We start from the raw sequence: 12,530 nt of genomic DNA, 5'->3' as shown, positions 1-12,530 counted from the left end.
CCTTTCCGTCTGGGAGCTTTCCAGCCACACCTCCCCAAGCCTGTAGGGTTGCCTGGGGTTGTTGTGACCAAAATGCAGGACTTGACACTTGGCCCTGTTGAAGCTCATTCCGTTAACCTTGGCCCATCGATCAAGTCTATTCAGGTCTCTCTGTAGTGCCCTTCTCCCCTCAGGCAGATCAACACTCCCTCCCAGCTTAGTGTCATCTGCGAACTTACTGAGGGTGCACTCAACATAGCAGAGGTATCCAGAGGTATCGGTCTGTTTTTTTAATGAATGCTCTGATATTGTTCTAAAAGGAGCTATGCAGCAGGAGAATGTCTCAATGACCCTTGTATTTCCTCTTGTACTTGCAGCATCCTCACAGTAAAGTAGAGCACAGTATGACAGGAGTTGAAGAGTCAAAGACAATGAATGACCTCAGCAGTAAGACATCCACCTCAACAGCCATGTGCTCCGTGACTGTGAATGAAGAAAGAAAAACCCCTGTTGACAGCAGGAACAAGTTCATCTATTGCCATTGCCAAAGCTGACAATGAGGAGGTCTACACTCTCTCAAAGCAATTATAAAAGAGCTGTGTGCTATCTTATATTTAAAAAATGTATCTTGTCCTATAGGAGACAGTCACCTTGCACCACCCTAATGAGCCTTAAAGCTGATAAAGCATGACTAGCCATGAGTTAACAGTTCTGGGAAGAGAAATACAGAGTGGCTAATTGGCTTTGTGATGCAGAAAGGCTGTTGGTGACAATCCTCTTGTCAGATGCTGAACGATTTCCACAGGACATATCTGTGCTCTGCTTGCACATGCTTCAGGAAATTTGCAGTTTTCTATGGAAGTCTGAAACATCAAAATGCATAAATGCAAAACAAGGAAAATGCTTCAGTCTCTCAGTATTTGACTTCAGCTTTAAAGATGAATGCAATACTTTAAGAATCAAGAAAAGTGGAGGTCTCTATATGTAGCCATTCCTTCCAAATGCTGGCCAAAGGTCTTACCTTTACTTATGTGCGTTGAAATAGTCCAAACTCAACAGTGTATCAAGAGCTGGAGAAAGTCAGAAACCAGCCAAGTAGGTACATGAAGTCTTGTCTGTTGAATGGAGAGGTCATGGACAGCTTTCTCCAGAAAATAATAACCTGGGGGAGCTTTGTACAGAAACTGCTGGCAGTGATGCAGTCAGCCTCATGATTCAGAAGAGTTCTCATCTTGTCTAATGAAAGCCAGTCCCTCCACAGACTCCCTATGGTCTCTTCAGTTAAAAGCAATCTATCCTAGGCACAGACGAAACTGAGAAATGGACCACTTGGAGAATGAGACCTACAGTTTAAAGATTATCCTGTTTAGTAGAGTAATAGGTGCTTTTAAAACTAGTGAGTGCTGTGCCAATATTTAAGCATCTTTGGACTGGATCCCAGGTTGTTAAAGATAAGCGACTGCCCAGGAGGAAAAGCTGTTGACCTCTGGGAGTTCATACTTAAATCAAAATTTTCACAATAAAAACTAATAATAATTAAAAAAAGCTTTAATAGGGAATAAAGGATAGTAGCAGACTCTTACACTGTTCTCCCTTAATATTCAGCGATTCCCTTGAGCATTTGTAGACTGGTGGGGCATCATGCCACGTGCTTTCTGTCTTATTAATGGGCAACGTAGCCCACATAAGAAAACATTCCTGATTTTCACACAGCTATAACTTCTCTGCTGCAAAATCCAAGGTCTTCCATCTGTAGCAGAGCCATTCCTGTGATGACAGGCAGTCCAGAGATGAAATATTTTACAAAGCTTTCAGATTTTCACCAAAGACTTGTACACATCACTTGCACACCACTGGCACATCACTCTAGGAGATGTACTTTGCTCTGACCTCAAAGGCCCCATTCTCTTTTGATTTTCCTGGATTCTCATTTATTTTTCTGGATAAACACCATGAGCTGCAGTTAAACCGTGCAATGTACCATGAGTGAATAGATACTGGAAAGAATACAAGACTTCACAGAGTAATGCAAAATAATTTGTAAATTACAAAAATAAAGGGGAAAAAAAAAAAAAAAGAAAAGAAAAAAAAATCCACAGGAAAAAACCCCAAACACTTTCTCCATTCTGTTCACCTCCAAAACTTATATTGATAGAGGATGAAATTAATTCTCCGAGGCTCTGTCCGAGGTACCCGAGGTACGAAGACTAAATTTTGGCATTTTCCCCTGTATGATGTATTTGTTGAAAAAAACCTAACGCGATATGATGGTTTTTATGAGCATGTGTTAAATCAAATATTTCTATGTTTTTTCTTCTGAGACAAAAATCTATACGAGTAGATTAGGAAAATCAATGTGCAGCATTAAAGGTGGATAAAATGTTAAAATGTCTTGCATGGAAACATACTTTTTTTTTTCAGGGAAAATTAAATTTAATGACTCCAAAGCAGTTTGCAGACAGAAGTAAATATTGTTGCGTTGCTACATGGGAACAAAACCCAACAAATTTGGCATAGTGTGTTTTATGTTTTCTAAAAGAACAGTCAAATACTTTTATTTTCGCCCTAGACTGAACAGCTGTCTTCTATTCATTCTGAAAATGAGAATCAACAAGAGTCTATTTGGAGCTCACAAGAAAACCACAGCTGTGAATTCACCCTAAAACTTAAAAAAAACCAACCCAACATGAACAATAAATTGGATATTTATGGTGTCCAGGGCATATGTTTACTTCTTAATCCTCACAATGACTTTATCACTGAGAAGTATTATCCGGAATTACTATGAGGAGTCCCACATCTTATCATTAAAGTTACAGATTGATCACTGAGGAGCCTTGTTTCTCCAGGCAGGACTTGGTGTCCCAGAACACAACATTTGGCACAGCACCTACCCAAGATGGATGAATGCACTGCATCCTACTGCAGTGACTCTGAAAATAGCTGCACTTTTCATCAGCTAAGGTTTAGTGTTAATTGAAAGAACAGCAATGTTATGGCAAGATTTCTAAACTTTCTACATAGTTTTGACTGTTTGGTATCTGCTGGTTTCCTAAGAAGTGTCAAGATTTCAACTAAATAGGGGAGAATGGTGTTTATTAGCGAGATACATCCTCTCCTGGCCCACTTCAGCATAAGCTGAAAGAAAAGTAGTGTTGTGAAGAGTAGTTGGAAATAGTCTTACTTTGCTTTTGGAACATTTGGAAGTAATAAAAGCTTAGTAGAAAAGCTAATTGGATAGCCTCCATGGAGAAAAGGAAAGCCAAATCATCATGAATAAACTACAGAATAGTCCTGCCCTAATATTGTCTGAGTTCTGTGTCCTACTGTTTGAGAAAATGCCCAGTAAAACACACCCATTAAAACCGACACACTTGCAGGAGTGTGAACAGTGTTACACTTTAAAATTCCCTTTGGGAAATGCTTTTTTTCCTGATCTGTACTTAAAACACAAATGAACAACAATTATTTTCTGAATCAGCATGAAAATGAAAAGAGAGAAAAAAAAATAAAGCTATAATCACAGCGCGGCTAAACAGGGAACAAACTGGTTATTAGTACATCTAGAGCTAATTAATCATCTCCCAGGTCTGATTCTGTTACAGCACATCATATGGATTGCTCATGCGTTCAGGCTTTGATACACATTACCACATAAATCATTCAGAATTAAATGCCACGAGCTAAGGAACAAGCCCTCCCTCCCTTCGGTCAGGCCACTGGAAATGTGGGAGTCAGGTTTGCAGTGCAGGAAGACATCACCCCCAGAGGAGCATTTGGTGCCGTGCCAGCACCTCGTTAGCATCGAGCAGTGCTGGCAGAGCATGAAAGCAAGAGAAAATACAGTCAAGCACAAGTCAGAGAGCAGATCAAACAGCAGGGTAAGGGTTTACAAGCTCTATTTAGCACATTTTAAAGGGCAACTGTTGGTCTACTGTACAGACATCAAGGAATAGCGCTGTTTAAAATTCCCGCATAGGCACACAATTCTACAATACCTAAAAGTGCATTTGTTGTTGGCAAAGATTTGTTCTGCAATACTCCCAAGCAGTTTGTGAAAGCAGGTGGGCCACTGATGTTCCTGCAATTAGTAATATTCTTCCCTTCTGAATTGGATACAACCTGAAGCACACAGCACAGAGCAGCAGTAGTAAAACATGCTCAGTTTCACATATGAGGATCTTATGCAGGACCTGTTTTTGACAGGGCCTTCCTTAACCAGAAATGGAGTATCAACAGCAGGTATTGTGCAGAAAGACAGGGAGATTTGCCTGCTCACTGTGGCTGAGTGAAGCTGCCAACACTGACGTGTTGGTCACAATAAGGCTTTGATGTGAAATTTAGAAGAACAGATGTTTTATCTGGGAACTTGTCCAGATCTTAAAAAAAAAAAGAATAAAGAGTGAAGAACTCAATAGTGGCCTCTTTTGTCAGCAGCAGTGGCATCAAAAGGACTGAGGAGATACTGAGTAAATAGCTGCATTTCTAAGTCACAGCAGAGAAGTAGAGGTATTGCATGATTAGCTCGGTGACTGACATACACTGCAGCCATGAACTAATTGCTGATTGCCAGTTAAATGGACTGAACAAAGCAGTTAGCCCCAGCCATGTTCATATGGCCACTGTTTTTCATCTCTGCTCACTCTGTTCTTTCCCAAAAACCCAAGAGTGCCATCTCTCCTTAAAGGCAGTTATACTAGCAAAGCCAGCTGAGATGAATGGCATGAAGGTTTACAGGACTGCAAATGCATGACAGATCTTTGAGAGATATTAACTACTGCATTACATGCAAAATTGATCTAACAAAGACTCTTCCTCGTTGATCATGTCCAAACTGAAAGGAGTTTTAATCCACACAAAAGATTTAGCAAATCTCTATCATTAGCCCAAGAGTTATTAAGCATATAAGAGAATTCCTTCAAATTTATCTTCTTTGCCTTTTCTCTAAATGACATCACCAATTTGTACTGTAAACGCCTTAGAGGATGTGCTGTCAAAACTCTATTATCTGTCTGAAATACCTCTCAAATGCCTTCTCTCTAGTCTTCAAGCACCAAGGCTGCACATGTGGATGGGAGGGAAGGAGGAGGCTGCCCAGAAGGGCTCAGACAGCCTTTGGGGCTCCTCAATAACTTCTTGGTACCCCTGGGGCAAAGCCACCTCAATGAACTGCTCACCTGCGCTGAACTGCTCTCCATGGACCCATCCTATGTTCCCAACCAGCAGGGCCAGTGGGTCTAGCTTTTGTGTCATTAAAGCCTTGGCACTGTTTGTGAAATACATGGTCTTTGTGCTGCCAGATGCAGTGAGCTATGCCCTAAAGCCCTACAGACCAAGTCAGACATCATGCAGCCAGGGTCTCAGTACACAATAACAAGTTTCCATTTAACTCAATATTTTTTTACATTATTACTGTATTCCTGAAGTAGCTTTAAAAAGTGTGTATTCTAGCAAAAAGGAAATGAAACAGTAATAACATTGTGTTGTCACAGGTGATTTCAAAGTTAGCTGCACTGTGCCTGGAAAAATACAGTTTCCTTGGGCTGCAACTATTCAGTGGGCCAGGTAATCAGGTGATGCAAATCGGTGGAGTTCTGTCTGGATGCCTCAGCAGTAATGCAAGATGTTGCTCTCCTGATTGCTTTTTGCTGAGCCTACATGCTTTGTAAAGCCACTACAGCAAGTTGATAATGATGCATGAAATGGAAAATCCTTCTGTGTGCACCCAAATGCTCAGTGGATGGGCAAAGCAATCACAGTGCCGCTCTGTTATTCGGTGGCTCATAGTACATGTGTGCCCACACTAATGTATGATTTCAAAGAGGTCTAAATCTACCTTTTATAATGCATTTATTCCCGATTAACACATCCTTTAATATGACTGGAGACAGATGTACAACAGTATTCAGATCAGGCGCTGAATAAAGAACACAAAGTTGTGGGACTGAAGATGAAAATGTTCAGTGGTGTCACCCCGCTGAGTTAGATAGCAGGGAACTTGGCCTGGCTATGTACCTCATTGACATGTCAACCCCTTGAGGCAATGGTGGCTGGATATTTTGAGAACAAAACCACTTGGAGCATATGTGCCACTATCACACTCCAGCAGTAGTTCTTTTCGTTCTACAAAACTTGCTGGAAATTGTTTGGACAATTTTCAAAGTAAGTTCTCAAGGCTTTTTTATTCACCTCCATAGACACGGTGCTACTCAAAGGTTATCTGAAATAGCTGCAGGCAGTGAAGGAATCATAGAGAGATCACATGAAACACAGCCTGGTTTCTGGAGAATAGGGATATTCAGCTCCTCCTCTATAGCATTACTGTGCACCATTTTGACCACTCCTGGGACATTAAATACTGAAAATAGCTCAGACAGCATTCGGCTCAACATTTATACCTGTGTATCATGAAGACTCCTATCTAATGCAAGTGCTTTAAATCCATCTCAACTCAAAAATGTAAGATAAGTAATGCCAAAAATGTCATCAGAATGTAAGCTCTGCATGCAATACACCCCCTAAAATCCTTCCAGAGATCATTCCATATGGAAAACTGAAGATTGAATGTACTGCCTCATGCATATTACACTATTAACTTTGTTTTGTGAATCTAAGATAATGTGTATAGATATCTTTTCCACTGGATTAGCTTCCTCAACCAAGTAGTAGTGAAGTAAGAAGAGATGTAGCACTGTCAGAGGGCAATCAGATCAACCTGAATTTAGTTCTGCTTAAAGAGTTATGGAACTGCAATAACATCAAGGGACGTGAGCTGTTACAGGAAAAATTTTGCTTCCCTCTTAAAAAGGGAAAGAAATTGGAGTCAGGTTCCCAAATTATTTACTGAAATGTACTAAAAGCAACACATTTGTCTAAATATACAGACAAACCAATCACATAGTTACAGCAGTACAGATCTTATTTGACAGCTGTTGGCAAGACAGAAGGGTTTATTTCTCAGTTTTTCTGTCTCTTGGACTGACTCTGGAGATACTCAAGCCTAGTTTCCTTACAGCTTGTTCTAATTCCAATGAAGGGCAATGTTAATTTGTTTCCTCTGAATTTCTTTTTAATATCCTCCATGCTTGATAGGCTTCTCTTTGTTCATTTATAACTTCTCTCAGTGAAGTTCTGTGGTCTAATTTGAACATATTGGCCAAAGCTCTTAACACATTAACTTATTCCTTTTGCTCTCAATTCAGTCATTCAACAACACAGTGTGGAGCTTTCTGTAATTATGTGACTTCCCAGGGAGATACTCTGCAAAATTCCACCAACATTTTTTGCTTTCTTACCAAATTTAAGCAGAAGCTCAATTATTTAATTAATTAATTTAAGTGCATCTGTAATAATCTCTTTTTAATTGCTTCTCATTTTGCTTGTTCCCATCATTCCGGGTATATGAAGCCATATAACCATCAAACAATGTAGTTCCCTTACCTGTGTACCAGCTGCTTGCGGCTCACACAGGTGGCAGTTTCATAGTCATGAGTGACACACACTTTATGTGGGCTGCACTTCACCTTCAAACACGGATCTTTGGATGGATCAAGAGCTATAAAAAACCAAACGCAGAGGAAAAAAAGTTAGAAGTACATATGAAGTTATCTCATGGCTGACAGATTACAAGTGTTTGGAATGAATACTCCCATATCTGCCTGAGGAAATACTTGGCCACTTTGCAGTATGTGCCATTGTTTGCAGACTGTAAGGTAAATGGAGATGTGTAAGTAGAAGTAAAGAGGGAATATTTCAAGATTCTTATTACTGAATAGTGTTCTGATGATAACTTGGTATTAAAAAATAATAATCGACATTGTACTTCAGCAAGAAGTTCTGGTATAATAATCTTTTGTTACACTCTTTATTTCCCAGAAATGTTAGGATGGAATAAAAGACAGCCACGAGTAACAATAATACCAATAAAATCATCCTGGACTTTCATACAACTGTTATCAGCAGCGGTTCTGCTGGAAGTGGGATTAGTGAGCGTGATGAGTTTCTATTTCAGAGCAAATATGTCCAAGTTGTTGTCTTTGTTCGTGCTCCCCAAGGAAAATTCTTCCTCCAAAGTCGCTCCTTATTCTCTATCCTACATTACCCAATGCTCCACCACTTGGTGGTTGCACTCCAGCTTTGGTCTGAAGCCTTTATTCCTAGAGGAGCAACCTCTGCTGCTTTGTCTCTATCTCCAGTGTGGGCTTTAAGGAGTGAGTAATGCCATACCCTAAAGACAGTGCAAAACAGATGTAAAGGACTGCAGATACAACTTAATTACCCAAACTGGCACTCGGCTGGAACACAAGGATGAACACAAACACACGCGTGCGCTCACACTGCTTATGTGAAAAGCTTATTTGGAGATTGAAACATTCTGAGGACTTCTTCATTTGTTTCTCCATACACAAAAATCTCTCTTAACACTCGATGAAGAAATTAGCACACGCTGTGTTACACTGAGTCTTGCTGGAGCTGTACACATACTCTCCCTCTCCTCGTGTAAGTGAAGGTATTAAGCATGTATCAGAGGACTCAGGTGGTAAAATTAGGATTTGTTTTAGGATTATCCTCTTTAGCACTCACAGCGAGAGAGATGGAACTCAGTGGAGGCAGGAGCTGCTCCTCTGCAGAGGGGAATAGCTGGTGCATGAGGCACTGGTTCAGCCCTCTAGCATTCTTCTGGTCCCAAGAGAAGCTCAATAGTGCAGACAGTATTTGCTGTCTTACGTGCAAACTGAGCTGCTCCTGCCAAGTTTCTATAGACTGCTGCCTTAAATGAGTGCTGATTTGGTAATCTTTCAAATGAAAAAAGAGGAGGGATACAGTGCTGTACTGGATACCACTTCAATTACAGCACTGATCCCACCAGGGAAAATCACTTATAAATACTTTTCTGCAATCAAGTCCTATTTGAAAGGATATCTATCTAAATTTATTCTCTAACGAAAGGATGCTTCTAAAGACCAGCAGTAAGTTGTATCTGCCAGGAGGAATTACAAATATTCCAAAAAGGGTTATGAGAATAGGCAGAAGGGAAGTCACAGCCGTACACAGAAATTTCACCCCAAAGTGATTTTAAAATAAGCTTTTTTGGATATTATTTTGCCATAGACTCAACTTGCTGTTCATCTGGAAGGTGTCTTTAAAAGCCATTTTCCTCCCCCCTTTCCTTCCCACGAAATGGGTCATTTTTTTGAATTGGGTAACTCAGTTTCATTTTTGGAACCATGCAAAGATCTTACTGCAAGTGAGGATGACTCATCATGCTCAGAGAAACTTTAAAGGATGCTACTTGAAGTACAAGAAGTTTCAGTTTGCTAAGTGCCCAATTTCTTTATGTGATGGCAAATATATACCCAACAAGCAGATAATTCTTCTGTTTCTCTTGCAGTGCTGAAGTCTTGCAGCTGTTCTATGTTGGTTTAAACAGCAGTAGCTACAAGCTCCCACCACATTAACACCCATCACACATTTTCAATGGGCAGTTGAGTATCACTGGTGTACACGTATTTAGAATGCTTTTGGCAAAAGGCATGCAGAAATTGCAAAAACAGAAGCATTAAAAGCTTTTCTTCCTTTAAGAAAAAAAAGAAATAATCAAAATTGATAGAAAAGTGAGCAAGGAAGGAGAACAGACCATCTGTGTCCTGTACCACAAGTAACCCATCAACAACACACAATGAGTTGCTATGGGGTAAATACAGAGAGAGAGTGTGATAAGGCAGCTTGTCCAACTGAAAGACCAGCAGAGATGGAAAATTCAGGGGTGCTTTGCTTTTGGTTTTTGGTGTCTTTTGTAACAGCCTGTGTGGCACATGAGGAGAAGCACTGATCCTGGTCCCAGCTCACCAGCCCCCATCCGCTGCTCACTGCATCCCCAGAACAATGGTGAGTAAGAATACGATCTTAATCCTTTTAATTCATCTCTCACTGGAGACTGAAATAAAGACTGAGGTGGATATCTATAAGAAAAACATTAACAAGCAGAACTTGGTTAGCCACTGGTCTTGCATTAGCGCACATGCATGTTGTCTGCTTTTGCTGGTGACACATCCTAGATGAAAAATACTGCATCAGTGCTGCAGTCGTACAAGTCAAACCCATGGTGCAGATAGGGAAGGTCTGCTTATTGTCATCCTAACCTTGAAAAGCTGCTTGGCCAATAAAAAAATTGTCCCACTCAAAAGGACAAACCTTGTTTGAAGAGCAGCAATGGTAAAGGATGTGGTTGGAAACACTTGTATCTATTTCCTTTAAAATCAGGCCTAAGAACTTTCAACCTCAGTGTCTTGCTTCTAAAACATGAAAATAAGAGTAGCAATAATGCTGGCAATAAGAATAAATAAGGCTTTTAAGCACTTGTTAGATGAATTATTTCACTCCTGACTGATAATCTCATGGAGATCCTTAAATGGAACACACTGTGAAGGTGCAATTAATCTTCTTTATAAGCAACCAGTACAAGGAACTTTATTAAATGCAAGCAAAACCGTGGACTTTGTCAGTAGACAGCAGAAAACCCCCACAATCTAGATTATCATTTTTTGAGATTTCTTTCATTTATGCAGAATCTATTGCATATAAAATATATATGATCTATTTGCATATAAAAGGTCAAAAAAGGGATTGATATGTCTGCTAAGTTTCTCAACACGTTAAATAAGTTTGGGAGGTTGTTCTACTGTTTAGCCAGACAAGCCCTAAGGAGAGAAGTCTTAATAAGAAGCAATTTCTGAAATATGCTAATCAAAGATCATGCCTTGTTAATCAGATTTCTACATGACTGGGAGCAGATGCTCATCATCTACAGAAGAAAAAACCCTTGGGAGTAAGATGAAACATAACAACCATATTTGTCACCACAGTTCTTTGTGTCCTAAAGCAATGAGTACAAAGTTTTTGAAAACCAAGAGCCAGAAGTAGAAATAAAGAAACAAAAGTGGAAAGATGAGCAAGGAAAACGAAAGCGAAGCTGTTTTATAGATGTTATTTTATCAGCTTTAAAAGTCACACCCATCCCTTTTCTATGAAGTTACTCAGGTTTGTGGGCAAGAATGACAAAAACATCTTATGCCTACTTGCACTATGTGTGAATATTTCCCAGTTTTCCTTTATGCTGAGACTGCAGGAGAAGGTGCTCTGGTTAGTTAATCTGACCTAATGCTGGCTGAGGATTGGTCCAAACTTTTACGGGGGAATACGTATTCAAACAGTACTGGAATTAAAGGTTTTACATGAACACAAATACTTTGATGAAATCTCAGCTCAGTCCCTCTATCGTTCTGTGAGTCCAGGCTCCATGGCTTCCTGTCCTGATCTTTCCCATTTTATCTAAATCCCTGCACATCTGACCTCCAAAGGTATACATCCATCCCAGAGGACAGCTGGCTGAAATATAGGGAAATACAGCACTGCATGTCTCTTGGTACGAACATTTTATGGAAGTTTTTCATCCCCTGAAAATCGCTGGCTTTTTATTTTAGCTCAGAAGTTTTACAATTTATCACTTCTATTAACAAGATGTTTCTGCTACCAATATTTGTTTTCTGGAGCTTCTCTGTCCTGGTATCTTGAACCCTGAAATCTCTTCCTATCTGGAATGGCAGAAGCAAAGAAATACTTAGATGGCTAAAGTTTCTACTTCAACGGTTGCAACAATTTGTAGGAAAACTGTACTTTCTAGTTCTGGTCGCTGTACAAGTCAGCTGATGGCAATGCAAAAGGGAAAAGCTTTCACCTGTATGCAATGACCCAAAACCGATGCCAGGCCCATTTACACAAGATGCAGGGATCAGAATTCCTGCTATTAAGAGGCAGAAGATTTGCTTTCCTTTTTTAAGTTAAGCTTTTAATTATGCATAGCAACATGAGAGATCTCTTCAAATTATGTTAAAATTCTCTGGTCCCATTATAGACATATTAGAATAATTGGGAAAAAATAAACTGGAAGATTGCATCAGATCGTTAACAACCTCCTAATGGCACATTGGCAGCTTTTTCCGATGCTGAAAGGACTATGAACACCAGTTGCATCCCAAATCCTTTTCCTTGCTGCTTCTGCAGAGACCAGAGGGCATTTGCGTCTGAACTGTACACACTTTTCTCTCTCCTCTGTGTGCCCTCCAGCAGAGCCTGTGAGTCAGCAACATAAATCAGTGTTGGACAAAGACCTAGCAACAGCGTTTGAGATACTTTTCTATTGCATTTCACATTTGTATATATTACCACTATAAAAGAAGACTTATGACTTGCAGGAAACTCCTTAGTTCAGATAATGGCTGTACAGGGAGAAGTTGCTGTTTAAGGCCATGCTGTAGCTGTGGGTCACGTGTTAATCGCAATAAATTTATTTTTCACTCATTTGACTTTAGAAGGGTGATAACAAATAAATACTCTCAGAGCGTTACAGCAATGGATGTGCAATCCTGCAGAAACTGTACGACTCGTTCCCAGCAAGATTTATGAGCTTGATTTTGTTTTTATGACCATTTGTTTGGGGGAAGAGAATAATTTGAAACTCGTGGCTGTTTAGTGGAGCTGAAACAAACTAC

At 40.0% G+C, this 12,530-nt stretch overlaps 1 protein-coding gene across 1 annotated transcript in view; it reads right to left on the bottom strand.

Moving 5' to 3' along the window:
• Positions 1-12,530, bottom strand: part of SPOCK1 (SPARC (osteonectin), cwcv and kazal like domains proteoglycan 1) — a 261,044-nt gene that overhangs the window by 114,917 nt on the left and 133,597 nt on the right. Inside the window, exon 4 of the mRNA XM_072348664.1 lies at positions 7,420-7,534. Coding sequence (XP_072204765.1) covers positions 7,420-7,534 — 115 coding nt within the window. The remainder of the gene's footprint in view (positions 1-7,419; positions 7,535-12,530) is intronic.

This window comes from Excalfactoria chinensis, chromosome 13, assembly GCF_039878825.1.
Source record: "Excalfactoria chinensis isolate bCotChi1 chromosome 13, bCotChi1.hap2, whole genome shotgun sequence".
Lineage (NCBI taxonomy): Eukaryota > Metazoa > Chordata > Aves > Galliformes > Phasianidae > Excalfactoria > Excalfactoria chinensis.
The sequence above is the reverse complement of the archived record's forward strand: the minus strand, read 5'-3'. Positions and strand labels throughout refer to the sequence as shown.